General features: G+C 42.3%; 1 protein-coding gene across 1 annotated transcript; it reads right to left on the reverse strand.

The window, feature by feature from the left end:
* Positions 1-8,711: 8,711 nt before the first annotated feature.
* Positions 8,712-14,243, reverse strand: ENC1 (ectodermal-neural cortex 1 (with BTB domain)). The gene is made up of 2 exons (XM_009074590.1): positions 12,437-14,243; positions 8,712-9,004 (listed from the first exon to the last, which is right to left on the reverse strand). Exon 1 carries the CDS (start codon positions 14,235-14,237, stop codon positions 12,468-12,470), a length of 1,770 nt encoding a protein of 589 aa, XP_009072838.1. The 5' UTR covers positions 14,238-14,243; the 3' UTR covers positions 8,712-9,004; positions 12,437-12,467.
* Positions 14,244-14,848: the final 605 nt, after the last annotated feature.

A 14,848-nucleotide genomic window follows, 5' to 3' on the forward strand; every position in this document is an offset into this window, starting at 1 on the left:
TCTGAAGTTGTGGTGCAGAGTCAGGATCCAGGGCCACGTCCCAAGTTTCTGGAGCTGCAAACAGTTCTGAGCCATTTGTGCACCAAGGCCAGCTATTACAGCAAGGTCATTTCTCCTCATTTTTTTCTCAGCCAAGAAACACCAAGCGGCAGCTCAACACATGCGAAAGACAGAGGCTTCAGGTGGCTTTGCCCTACCCTTTCCTGAAAGCGGTGCAGAGTCAGGATCCAGGGCCACGTCCCAAGTTTCTGGAGCTGCAAACAGTTCTGAGCCATTTGTGCACCAAGGCCAGCTATTACAGCAAGGTCATTTCTCCTCATTTTTTTCTCAGCCAAGAAACACCAAGCGGCAGCTCAACACATGCGAAAGACAGAGGCTTCAGGTGGCTTTGCCCTACCCTTTCCTGAAAGCAAGATGGACCATAGATGTCCACAGGGTTTTGATCAGTAAGTTCATATTTTACTATAGCATCAGATAAAACAACTTTTAAATAAAAACCCAATTGCACTGCCTGAGGTTAACAAAGTGGAGTTGCTTGGCCACAAATACTGAGTAAGAGTGTGAGACAGAAAAATATATCTATTTTTCCCGTACAGCCTTCCCAAGCCCAGCAACTGTGAATACTGAAGAAACCACACAAAATCTTCTCTGGGCTCCTAGGAAACTCCCTTCCTTCAGCATCTTGGAGACTTTGCATTAGGTCTGCTCCAGCTGGAAAAAGCTCCTATATTTCTCAAGGTGCCACACTCGTCACTTTTGTTATCAACACCTCCATTCCTATGCACACCCAGAATACCTCCCACAAGCAGCTTTTAACCCAGGCAGATGTCCCTCCATCATGCAGTGCCCACCTCACTGCAGTTCTGTGGCCAGGAGGACACAAGCAGGTAGGTTTCCTGGCCACTGCCAAGACAGACTTTTAAAAAAAGTTTTACTTTTGCATTGGAAAGCAAGCAAACCAAATCTTCATCACAGGAAGACTGGAAGAAAAATCTGCAGAAAACATAGACAAGGAAAGACAGACTTAGGTACTCTGTGATCAAAGAAGTGGTATTTTCAGCTGAGTGGGAGGTGAGGAGAAGGGAACTGTTTTTACCAACTCAAATGTATTTTCTGAAAACGCAAAGTAGCCAATAAATCCAGACATAAAATACCCCTGGTAACTGGGAGGGTATTTGGGCACCTTGAGCAGGGCAAGGCGATGCCTTGTGAGAGCATCAGCATGTGTTCACCTGCTCCAGAACCCCATTTGCAGGATCAAAGATGAAAGGCAAGTTTCAGCTAGAAGACATACAGAGGCTGTTTCAGAAGAAGACATACATCAGCACTGATGACTAACCCTTTTATAGCTAACAAGGCACTAGCTAACAACACATTGGGCCTTACCTTGAGACATGAATATTTTAATGGTTTTTGCCAAGTTAACCAGAAACAGCTAAACACAGGTCCATGCCACACAGGGTTGCAAACAGCTATAGCCACAAGCTATGTGAAAAGGAGCTAAATCTTGGCTATGCAGGTAGAACAGGACAAAGGCAGATACTCAGATTATCAGGCTGTGGTATATAACTCCTAGACAATATTCAATGGCAATATGTATCAAATGCCTTCAAAATTTTCCACCTCCTTTTCCCCTAACTTTGCAAGATTCACTGCCTCCCATCTAACTGTTAAGAGCTGGGGTGACAGGTTGAGGAGTTTACACAGGGAGAGACAGGAAGAGCGAAGATGGGATGAGGAAAAGTAAGGGATATGTCGGCACGAAAATCAAAGCTGGACCACTCTCCCATGTTCCCAGGGACACTGCCACCAACCTACTGATCTCCTCTCACACAGCTGCTTCCCAAACCCCAAGTCAGGCCACTCTAGCCAGTCGTTCTCCCTAGGAGAAAGTCTGCATTATCGGTATCCCCAGGCTTTAAAACTTTCTTACCAGTATTTGTAAAACAAGATATATCTATTCTTGGCATGGAAAAGAAGCCTATTGCCTGTAAGATAAAAAGTCCAATCTGCATCTCTTTTTTCATCAGTACCTTTCCATACTGGGAGGAATGCCAAGGAGCAGGATAACATTTTGAGTCCGTGTAAATACTCTGCTACCAGCAGCTTCCTCAACCTGTCTGCTTCCTATCAGCACTCTTTAGCTAAAGAATATCCATCTGCCTGAAAGACGTAATTGTCCCTCACTGCTATGTAAAAAAGCCAGTTTGCTTGTGTTTACCTTATGGCAAGTCCTTCCTATTTCTTTTTGTCCTAGTTCTGTTAGTCTTGGGAGACAGCATCTTTGTAAACCATTTAACCCCTTCTCAAGCCACTTAACAACACAAACGAGATGACAAGTTTCCACTGCCAGTCACAAAAAGCAGCCTGACATCTTGTTAACCGGCGCAGTGCACACAGTGGCCCCATGAGAAGGTGTTGGTAGACCCGAGGAGGCTCTGCTGCAACTCCTGTTGCATTCTTCAACAAGTCCTCCGTGCCCCAGCTTCCCAGCTTGAGGCTGGGACTAAATATTTTTGCTCCCTAATGAACCTGTTGTTGGGACAAAAAGGGGTGAGGTATGTCGAAACTTCCTGGAAAGAGCTGCAGGTTTGGAAAATCTTAGTTTGTATTTGTGATTCTGGCTCATATAAATATATAATTGCAGTTAAGTAACACAGTCAACCATAAATTTTACCGCTGAATCAGAGCACAGACCATGAACCACAAATTCCAGAGTGAATACAAAATACCTAATGAACTTCATCTAATACCAAGCGTTAAGTAATTTACTAAATGTTTGATAAAATAAGAGAAGGATTAGGAGGGGTCCTGGCAAAAACTCCTGTGGCTTTGCCTCCTTCACAGATCCCCATGGCTTCAGAGATAAAGATTATGGTTTCTAGGGTAACTAGACACACACATACAAAAAGGACACATTGTCTAGTTTGGTTTCCTGAGTCTCTCAGAGCATTGTTAGGCCAAGAAGCATTGCCTAAACATGATTATGAAAGAGATTTGTAATTTATTTAACCACTCATTTTAACTCAGTCATACTTTATGCACAATTTTTAGTTTTAAGGGTAATTGTCATATTTAAAGGTACAGTTTCTAACAAATAGTGACAGTTTCAGATTCACAGACCGTTATTAAAGATACATAGGGGACAGATGGTCCTGTTGTGTTACCACTGAGGGAGTTTGTACTTGGCTTCATGCCACATACACATAAATGCAAAACTTTGAATTAAGATACAATTTTCCTATGATATTTTTGTTTCTGCATGGTTTATGTGCATACACACAAGCAGATGACAAACCAGACTGACATTTCAGATCACAGCCTCTCACACTGTGGAGGGGAGTAAATTATGCAGATTTTATAGAAGTGTAAGGGCCAAAAGGGAGGCTATGCTGGTGAAGCTGGGGACTAGTGATCCTTTAGAAAGTGACATGTCTCATTTGGTGTTTGATAGCAAAGTTATGGGCACATACATACATTCCCATGTGCACACTTGTGTTGTCTCTGACAGAGCTCTGCTCCATTTTCTTGTTTCTAAACTAGGAGAAGACATCACACAGCTGCTGCAGGCATTGCCCCCTCCTGCCTTCAGGCACACCAACCATTCTTCACCTGCATGTAGGTGCTCCTGCTGTCTTTTCTCCTCACTTCCAAAGCTTTGCATCCTGGCATCTGAAGAAGAATCATGACTTCACCCCTTTGTGACCCGTCTTTCCACTTACCAAGGTCCAGGTCACTCAAAGACAGTATTTGTTCCTCCATCTTCAACAGCATTTAGGTCATTGATGCTGGGTCAGACAAGATCCAACCAGCTATCTGATGTTACTCATACACCCCAGCTGAGACAACTGCAGCCCAACTGCACTCAGGAGTGTTCCCAGGCACAGAACAGATTGTCAGTTCTGCTAAATCGTTTAAGCAGCCTTGACATGCTTTTGGCCCATGCAAACTTGCACATTTTTGAAGCATTCCTGGGCAGACTTCAGAAACCAGAGCACTCCAGTGGCCACCCCAAGCAGCTTGCATGCAGGCATCCTGTCTTGCCAGAACAAGGAGCTGTGCAAAGAGCTCAGAGCTATTTCATACCAGGTGGCCTCCATGCCAGAGACCACTCCTAGGCAGGTTCAATTTACTAGTATAAACAGAGCCTTTGAGACTTTCCCAGGTCAAGGCTGATCATCCCATTATGCTTGATGAAGCCATACTCAGTGCTAATGAGCTGATTCCTTTCTGACAATTCAAGGCACTTAGTCTTCATACTTATCATGAATTGAGCCAATGCCTTGCACATCTCTGGTTTTGAGATTAACAGTTGTTTTAAATCTAAATGTAGCTACCTTTTTTCATTCTCACCACAAATATCAAACCTCCAGTATGAGAAGCCTTTCAAGACTCCCAAGCAAAGCAGTTTGAATCCATGAGCAGACAGAATAAGTAACCTGGTGCCCTAAAATGACACCAGTGACTCATACTACAGCAGTCTGTTCATGTCCAGTGCTGCTGTAAGCATCCCAGGCTCTGGCAAAATCCAGATAAAAAAACACCCCAGGTTACTGTCCAGCAAAGAGCCTGCAATATGCACTGAAACTGATTTAACCTCACCTTGTTCTTTGGGAAGGCTGATTTCTTCCATTACCCTTCATATTTAGAGATTCTCCAAGTGTCCCACTCCCCCAGCCATAACTGGTGGCAACATCTCAAACACAGGTTAGGTAAGCAGTGTGGTGGCCTGAAAGTCACTTAATACTGTGGCCCTAACTCTTTTGGGCAAATAAACACCCCAAAGAAACCTGTGGCTTTCAGGGAACAACTGCAGGAGTTTTAATAGAGGCAGATTAGAAGACGTCAGAAAACTTCTAACAGAAAGCACTTCTTGCTACCACCTTGCATTTCTTTTTTGCTGCTAAACAAGCACTACAATGCCATTTCCAGGGCTACAAATGCAGGTGTTCCATTACACAAGTCATGTTGCACAGGCTAGTGATGGCAACTGAAGCATCAGCATCCTCACTGCACTGTGCTGTGATCTGGGCATATTCTTCTCCTTTACGTCCTCCTTCAGAGCTGTATAGGCAAAGGGATAAATCAGATGGTAGGTAGTGAAACAATCCAAGCAAGGAAGAAAGGTCCTGTTCCTTTGCTCCAAAACAATGGATGCATACTTGAGGAAAATCCTCTTCTAGGCAGGACAGCAGATCAGTACTTAGCAGATCTGAGCAGAACTGAATCCCCAGGGTGTCTGCATGAATGCCTCTGCATGATGTTATTTTATATCTGGACAGTGTTCAGCAACACTTTAAGGCCAGGCAGATGCTAAGCCAATGTAGAAAATCAATAGTACTAAAAACAAATAAACAAACAACAACAAAAACCAAAAAAAAAAAAACTCCACTCTGTATACACATAAAAATATAAGCGAGCTGAAAAGTTCAAAGAGTTTAGCCATAAGTGTGCATTATATAAAACAACTGGAATGTTTTATACACAGCCAGCATTTTCTGCCTGGAGAATATTATGAAGGATTCAAGATGCCTAATTTCACTTCCCAGTGGTATCAGGCACTAGCTAAACTGTACTGCAAGTACCAACGAACTTGCATTTCCTGTTCTTAAATGTTTTGAGGCTCTCTGAGTTTTAACTGCTGAACTTTGAGATAGAGATCATAGTAACAGCAGCAGAACAGAACAAAGGAAAGGAAAGCACAACCTGAAGCAGAAGCTTAAACCAAAGCATTAAATTGCATGTAGCTGGTGTGCTTTTTTTAAGAGGACATGAAAAGGACATTATAAGGGATTCAAGGCATCTGGGGGAGAGGAAGGAGGGGGGAAGAGACAACACTTGAAATAAAGGTTCCACGAAGAGGAAATCTCTGATAATTTATTGACCTTCAGTTTCACATTGTGAAAAAACCGCGAGTTTTACAAAATCTTAAGATGTAGTAGCAAACAAAAAGACACAACATAGACAATTTTACTTCTTCACTTGCACAGTTTTCTTTTAGTACATGAACCACATCTTCAATAGCCAGGAATGGGAACATTATTCTGCTCTAATCACTCTCATTCAGACAGGTGTCAAACATATAGAAAAGGGTCTGCACAAATATACCAGAAGAGGAAGGCTGCCCTTTGTTACATGTTTCTACAGCAACCAGCCTGCAAAATAAGAGGAACCTTCCCGTCTTACGCCAGGGTTTTTGTGTGCACTCCGCTGTGAACTGCATTTGCTTCAAAGTGTGGGGTGTTTTGCAGGACTGGAATGGTCAAGTAGTTAGCCAGGATTCCCACACCCATTCAAAGAGCAAGAGCCCAGTGTATTCCCTGCAGAGCCAGACGCCCACCCTGACTTCAGCTTCCTTCAGCCTACACACAGGAATTAATTGAGGACTTGAAAGTAGACCACAACTTTGGAAACAACTGCAGAAAATTCATCCCACTTTCGGAAGTTGCACGGTGCTACAAGACAGATTCCATAAGCTAAATAGTTAGATGCAGAGCAGCTTTCCCTCTGGACTCTAGTCAGGTTGACAGAGAACACAGGTCTCCAACCTACATGCCCTTGTTCAAACAAGGGGCCCCTGGGGACCTGGTTCTTTACTTCCTTGTGCCTCGTGTAGTCACTAGCGCCTGGGGAGATGACATGCAAAGCACAGGAAGTCTGATTTTATGGTTCCCTTTGCACTCCTGGGAGTGATCCCCAAATGAAAGGCTACAAAAATTCAAGGCTGTTTGCTTCAACATGGCAATCTGTGCAAGTATAGGGATACAGAAAGGAGACCTACCCTATCTAAGATGTTTTCCTATTGCTTAAAAGCCATCTAAGGGGAGGGTGAGGGGTGGAGAGGCTGTGGGTCTAAACACTTTTTTTAATCTACCATTTCAAGGAATCAGTTTAACCAGCAATCCTATAATTTTATCACATCTAGCTGGACCTCACCCTCTTAAAAACTGCTAATGCCTTTGCTAATGAATCAATGTTCTCTCAGTATTCACAGAACTCCAAATACTTTTATTTTTGAAATGTAAGAGTCTACCCCAGACAGCAAATCAAAAGTAAGGCAGCACAGAGAAACTTCCAGTGACCAATGTAAACACTTTCAGATGACTAAACTTTCACAAATACAGCTACATCACTGTCACACAAAGAAAGACAAGCATCACCAATGTGACTATTTTTGTTTGGCATGCACGCATGCAGCTGTTTACTTATACCACAGTACACACCAACCATGTTACTGAATGTGCCAGTCAACTTGGGCTCCAAAAAACATTTAAGAAAAAACACAATACAACACATGCTTCATGACAGGATGTGGCAAAGAAAGCACCTGTGAAACACAAGCTTCTGAAATTCAGAAAAAAAGAGTAGCTTCATCTCTGTCCAAAAACCAGAACTGTAAGAAACAAATTTATTAAAAAAAAAATAAAAAATCAAAGTTAGGTTTCTCAGGATGGTATCTGATGCCTTTGAGCAACCAAATGGTTAAACACACACCTGGATAAGGAAGAAAAGAAAAAGCAGCAGAGCTTGAGGGCTTTTTTTTAAGATTAAGAGGTTTGAAACTCATTTTCTATCCCCATAAGAATTTTTCTAGAGCACTTGGGTCTTTGACATCTGGCCACTCAGATGATCATCTGAAATGCAGATGGATGAGGCAATCCAGTCAGTGCAAAATTGCTGTTCTTTCTTCTTTTTTTTTTTTTTTAAGACTTCATCACTAACCTATCATGAGGTTTTTGTTTTTATTCTTGAATCACCATTCTCCACTCCTTCAGGACAATGTGGCTATATTGTTAAGTAACCCTCCTCCAACCCAGTAAATAAATAAATAAATAAGTTTGGACAATGACTTCATCTGGGCTTGGTATCCAGAAGCTCTTCCACAGTATTTGCATTGCAATCAGTAAGCTGCACAAAGAGAGAGTTGCAAGAGACTTGGGCTATTTCCAGATTAGAAATTGAAAGGCATGACCAATAAATGAAATGTTGCAAGGACACCATCTACAAGACACACCACATGCAACCTGGGGAGCTGGTGGCCTGAGAAAGTGACCTCCATGGCTTCTTCCTTTAGTACGTGTGTAATTTAAGATCATGTCTTGTAATCCTTCCATTTCCGACTGGGAAGCCACCCCACCTCCCACCTCCAACTGTTACCTAATAGTTTTCTTTCTTTGTGCATCAGAGCAAGTCAGCAATCACAATATGTGCAAAACATACAATTCACACAAGCCCTTGCAACATGAAGACAATTGCAGGCATTGTTTCAGCATGCAAGCATTGAACAATAAATAACTATCTACAACAAGTAACATAACTGGAAAGGGACAGTTTGAATTACTTATAAATACAGGGAGGAATGGGAAAAAGGAGCATTTGAGGGATGTCATTTTTGTTCCCCACTGTTGCAAAAACATTTCACCACTTGACTGTTCCTTACAAAGCAGAAGGTCACTTACTGCACACAGGACAATGCAACGCGGGGTCTAAGAGATGCTGTGGGCACTGCCCACAGACAAACACAATCCCTTTAGCCGAGTTCAGCAGCAATACCACTATCTTCACTCACAGTGGCATCTTGCTGTTTCAGACCTGGCCTGCTTCCCCTGCAGCTGGCACTGGCACTTCTACCACCACAAAGAGAGGTGACAACCACTTCAAATTTCAGATAAAAAACAGTGGAATCCATGGAAATTGAGTGTTGCGTGGTGCACAGCTCAGAGAAGTTGTGTCTCTTCTTTTTCATCTTTGACTGATTAATATTGGCATTAATCCACAATTACAAGGATCAGATCATAGGTATGTCCACTCATATTAAAACCACATGTTGAAGTACTGAAGACAGGGGTTTTTTTTTCCTCCCATTCCTTCACGTCTAGGTTGGATAATTTACAAGGTGCAGATGATTTTCTTCAAATGCAAACGATGCTGAACCATTTTTCTTCATTACAACCACTTCTCCAGATCTGAGGTTCCAATTCTCATCTCCAAGTAAAGGAGTAAACTAAAAGAGGTGGAGGGAAAGGAGAGAAATAATTTAAAGGGTTTTGCTGCAACAATGTACTAAGATTTTTGCAAGATGTCAAAGAAAATCTAATAGACAGGCTTAGGATACATACAACCCAGTTGATGAGTTTTTCTGCCCCCTGACTCCCTGAAATCTCAGAGTTCCTGTGCAATAGCCAATTATTGATAAGTAAACCAATCAAGAACGTAAGTATTTAGGGTCACATTCTGACTTTATTATTCTACTAGCCTTACTCTGCAAACCATTCAATTGATCCCAGAAAGACTCTCTGATCTTTTGGGTATAAATTCAGTCATTTGAAGCCTAAATTAAACCAGCCCAATACAGTTCAATGTGATGGGCTCTACATCCTACATATTTCAACATTTCTATGTTTCCCCAAAATCTTAAAGGTCTGTGGATTGGTTTCACGTGAACATAACCTCTCGTAACTCCTCTTCCACAAAAATCCACATGAACACTTAGTGCAAAGAGTTGTTTTAGCCCTGGGCCACAACAAACCTGACAGGAGTAAAGCAGAAGGGAAGGTGAAGGTGTCTCACCCTAACACCTCCACTCATCTCAAAGAATTCTTAATTGAACATACTCACAATAAAGGAACATACAATTCCCTTACTTAAAATGTATTTACTATTCATTTGAGCAGGTCTGCCTCCTTTTTTTTCAGACAGCAATGTACCATACATCAGTAACTCCATCCTAGGGTCCTTTATAAAACCGATTATTCAATGAAAAATTCAGCCTTTGGATGTCAAGGTTGTGCTTTGCTTTTTCCTTGTGAAGCTGTATCTAAATGCCACCTTCTAAACTTTCATCAGTTCATCACAGTAATTTCTGACAGCACTGCTAGGATTTTAGGAGGCAAATCCTACTTCATTATAGTGCAAAGGAGCTCCAGTGCACCCACAGGTCCTTTGAATACACCACATTTCTCTCAGGCTGTGATGTCCAAGAACAACAGAGAATACCCACAGGAAACAACACAGCCTACATAACAGCCCAGAGCATCAAGCCTTTTGGCAACTATGGGCTAATTTTTATGTCTAAAAAGGGTCTCCATGTTTAGTGCTGATTGAACTTTTCTAGACATTCTTCAGCACAGCATGCCATTCTTCCCACTGAAACAGACTATCAACACTGAAGTCAAGACAGTGCTCCTTGTCATGGGCTGAACTTTAAAAAAAATTCTAAGTAATTCCAAAATAAAGGGGAAAAAAACCTAACCTACTCATACCCCACAAGTTTGAGCAACAAGACAAACCAGACTGCAGTCTTCCTAAAAGCTGTCAGACTGGGGCCACACAGCACCATGAAAACAGAGAGTAATCAGAAGTAATTTCCTTTTTGTCCCTCCCACCCACTGACAAAGCAGCAGGAGTTAGTAAGAAAAAATCCAACCTACTTGCTGGATGAGCACACAGCATGGGAGAGATTTCAGTCTATGGCTACAATAAGAGAGTTATCTCGTGTGCTAGTTAAGCCAGTTGTCTTGTGTGTTAGTGAAGCCAAAATAATGGCTTTTAACAAGATACTGCAGAATAAAGGAAAGCTTTTTGTACCGTTATATTGAGGAGTCTTTTTCAAAATAAAGCACTCCCTCTCATGTACAGTAAACTTCAGAACAATTAAGTCAGTCTCAGAAGAGCAAGTCAATATTTTTCTTGGCAGAGACCTGAGTTCAGGCATTCAATACTACTGCTCTGATAAGACTGAGAACTGCATAAAGTCAGTAATAATAAAAGTTAACTGAAGACATGGAGATATTGTTCCCAGCTAAGCAGGAAGCTGCCACACAGAAATCAGGGCTTCCATTTGCTGGCTGTTGTGGGGCAATTAACACCAGCACCCAGGACCAGTCTCAAGGTTTTGCCCTGGGAAAAGCAGGGAGACAGGGAGAGAAGGGAGAGAGGGGACAGGGTAGTGCCTTGAAGACAAACAATGACCTGAGATAAGAGCAGCTGATGGCACAACACAGCCCAATTTTCACCCTAGATTTCCATGCTGAGCTGCTGCTTTGCATGGGCCCAACCTTGTGTTCTTTACTCAATCAAAGTCAGTCACCTGAAAGACAAACTGCAAGATGAATCCCTGGCGTACCACAGAGAAAGCAATTTCATGACAAACTGATATTTCTTGCTATATACTTCTATCTACACTGTTTCAAAGACCCTTGAGTTTATGTCTTTACTGCAAGAGTTATGCAAATATCTACTGCTGCGAAAAACACCAGAAAATAAAATCCCAATGATCTGTCCCAAACAGAACCTAGAGAAGTCTCTATATACAAGATGTTCATTCAATTTTCTGGAGAACCTCTGTCATTCTGGACTTTTAGGTAACCCAGAGGCACATGCATATCTTGTTTAATTACTGCAACTGTATTTATTTACCTTTTCTTTCTAACTTCCCTGCCTTCATGCTTACAATATACACTGTTCAAATCCCAAAAGAAATTACCATTCACAGGACATTGATTAGTTAGGATCAAGTATGTTTGGCTAGTGGTAACTGGTTTTGTACTAAAGCCCCAATGGGGGAGTGGGGATTTGTTGCAAAACACATAGATTAATAGTGCAAATTTTCTCCCTTCCTCCTAAAAATAAGAAATGCACATCAACCAAGCAAGCAAGACCAAATTCAGGCTTGCTTGTGAGAAGATACAGTGCTGAAGTTGCATCTGGTAAGAGCTTGGCCCATTATGTATAATTAAATTGTTTTGGAACAGTGTGTGCTATAGACTGGTAATTATTTCAGCCAGCAATATTAATTATATGTCTTCCTGACACTATATCTAGTTCAACGTACATGACCATAAGTATCTTGAAAAATCTGTATTTTAAAGTGTAACAATGGAGCAGATACAACCTTAGTCCATGCAGATGCTGTCTATGTGAGATTGAAAACCAGTCCTGAACTGCTGTAAAACACCTCTCATAAGACAGCAAGTTTCTCCAAAGGCCTGGAAATTTATGTGAATTCACTATCAGGCTTCAGATTAGAATTTATGGTATCATTTTTGGGTACTGTTACTGCATAAAGAGTGACCCAGGAAAACAGCACTGAACCCTCATTTAGCACCTATTTAGTACTAAAACCCAGAGTAGGGTTCAATTTCCAAAAGATTATTTGCATTTCCCCAAAAGCTGAAACCATTTTTGCTCAGTCCTTTACATCTAAATTATGGAGGAAAACGCCTTGTAAAAAGAAGTGGGTGCAAGATAAGCAGCAAACTACTTCTAGCCTCTGGTTCTGTTCCAGACATGGTTCCTGGCTTACAACAGTCCATGAAAGTACATCTCAGTTGCTCCAGCTGTAAAATTGGATTGGACATACCCCTGCTCAGAGCTGCTGCAGAAAAGCTTTGTGAGAAGCATTATTACACTGGAATTCAAAGGTGCTATTTCTTACCTGATAACTTCTAATTGCAACATACACATAATTAGGAGGGGAGGTGCTTCCATGTGCTGACAAATGCTGTGGGAATTAATGAATAGGGCACAGTTGTTATGCTGTTCCATACGTCCAACGTGGGATCGTAGCAGTCCAATGTTTTGCACCTCTGAATACCGAAGTAACCTCCAACCACATACAATTTGTTTCCAGATGCCACCGCATGGCAGCTCATCCGCTTAGCTGTCACATCTCCCACCTTAGTCCACTGGTATGCCTCACTGTTGAATTTGTAAGCAGAGCATGCAGAGAATTCAGTGTCTCCACCCATAATAAAAATCTGGTTACCCAGAACAGCTGCAGCTGTGTAGCGCCAGGGCTGGGGGCAGGTGGCTGGTACTGTCCATCTGTTTTCACACTGATCATAGCACTGAACTTTGGGCAGCTTGTCATGGCTAACACTGGTACCTCCAAAAGCAAACAGCTTCAGCTTTGCACTGACTACAGCTGCATTGCTTACTCCCTCTCGCAGCGGGGCAACCATGGTCCATTTGTTGGTCACAGGGTCATACTGTTCTACTTGCTTTAAGGATACTGAAGGGGAAGCTGGAAGGCAACCAGTTGCTGCAGTGTGTCCTCCTACTACATACAAACAGTGCTTAAGTTCAGCAGAGCCATGCCCAAACCTAGCTACCAGCATGGGAGCAGCCTTCGACCACTCCTCATGAAGGGTGTCATACACCCACACATCTTTGGAGACTCCGTTTTCTGATCCTCGTCCCCCAGTGATATACACTTTGCAGCCTATGGCACAAGCACTGAACTCTTTCCGTGGACTTGGTATGTCAGCCTTTGGAATGATCTCCTTTGCCTTTTGATCCACTAGGTACAGCTTGTCACACATAAAGGTTTGGCCGCCCAAAAGAAAAAGTGAATGGCCAGTTTTACGGGGTCTGGCACACAAGCTAGTCACGACTCCATCATTCTGTAAGATCTTTAACTTGCATCTTATTGATTCTTCTACAATCTCCTTGCTTTTCCTTTGCTTGGTGATAAGTTCTTCCATGGCCACATTCTCCATAAGGTATATGGCTGGTAAGAGGGCCAGTCTCACTGTCTGTAATAGCTCTGGCAGGTAACAGTGACGCTTACTCAGGTCATAGCTGACCCAGTTGATAGCTGATTCATACACCAGCCTTTCGTCTTCAGTTTCTAATTCTTCACTGGAAAGGAGCTGCACTACCATGTCTTTTGGCAGCTGGAGGAAGTCTTCACTTTTACTGATACTCTGGAAGTTGCTAAGGCACATCCTCCAAGAGAGTTCATACAGCTTGGTGCACTGGTGAGCATCCGACAGCAGCAGCATGCCAAGACAGTTGGTGGGATGAAGGTTTTTCTCCAGAAATTCTGCACAAGCATCCCGAATGTCCTGGAACTCCAGCATGTCACCAGCCTCCAGCAGTGATTCTGCGTTTTCCTCATTGATGATGACCCTGGAGGAATATGCATAGTCCAGAAGAAGCTCCAAGACCTCTGGGTGAATTGAATTATGAAAGTTGACTTCACTGTCCTGGCTCTCTTTCAGTCCTCCACTGAACATTGCTTCAAAATAGCGGCTACAAGCAGCTAGAACTGCTCTGTGGCAGGGGAATGACCTGTTCCCAGCATGGAGAAGTACATCTGTGAAGAGACGCTGCTGACGCAGAAGGTTCAAGTGAGTGAGGACACTATCAGCATAGGATGACTTGTGGAACAAGTAAATGTTTATGGAGCCAGTACTGGCCCTAGACTTGCGATTTTCATGCATGCTGACTGACATTTTCTTTCACACCTAGAAACAGAGAAAAATGAATAAAATAAATGAGAGTTAAATTCATTATTGTTTCTGCATATCAAAAAGTGTATCTATTATTCACTATAAGATGGGGAGAAAGCCTTAATTTATAGCTGAGTGGAGAGAGAATTACATTTACCTTTGGCATGTGTTTATTTTTTTGCAAGATGAGATTCATAAATGACATCGTCTAAATTTCTTGCCCAAGAGCAGGTTTATCTTGGGAAACCTGATCTCCAACTTTCATAGCAATACAGTAAGCCAGAGACAGAAAGGGAACGAGGACTGATTTTCTCACCCTTCCCCAGCCTAGACCAGCTGATTCACTACATACATACACATGCACGTGCTTGAAACATTCTCCTGTACTGAATCATAGCAGGAAGAGCTACCAGACAAATACCTAAGGAATGTCAAAAGTTGCACAGGGAACAAAAACCTACTAATCCCATTAGGAAGCTTCCCTTTGGTATAATGATTCCATATGCAACAGCACAGAATGGGGGGAAAAAACCCCTACCACAAACTTTAAAACAAAAACCTAGTAATAATCAGAAACTTAGACTCAGGTAACTGTAAAAAAAAAAACACATGAC

Source organism: Acanthisitta chloris, unplaced genomic scaffold, assembly GCF_000695815.1.
Source record: "Acanthisitta chloris isolate BGI_N310 unplaced genomic scaffold, ASM69581v1 scaffold30825, whole genome shotgun sequence".
Classification (NCBI taxonomy): Eukaryota; Metazoa; Chordata; class Aves; order Passeriformes; family Acanthisittidae; genus Acanthisitta; species Acanthisitta chloris.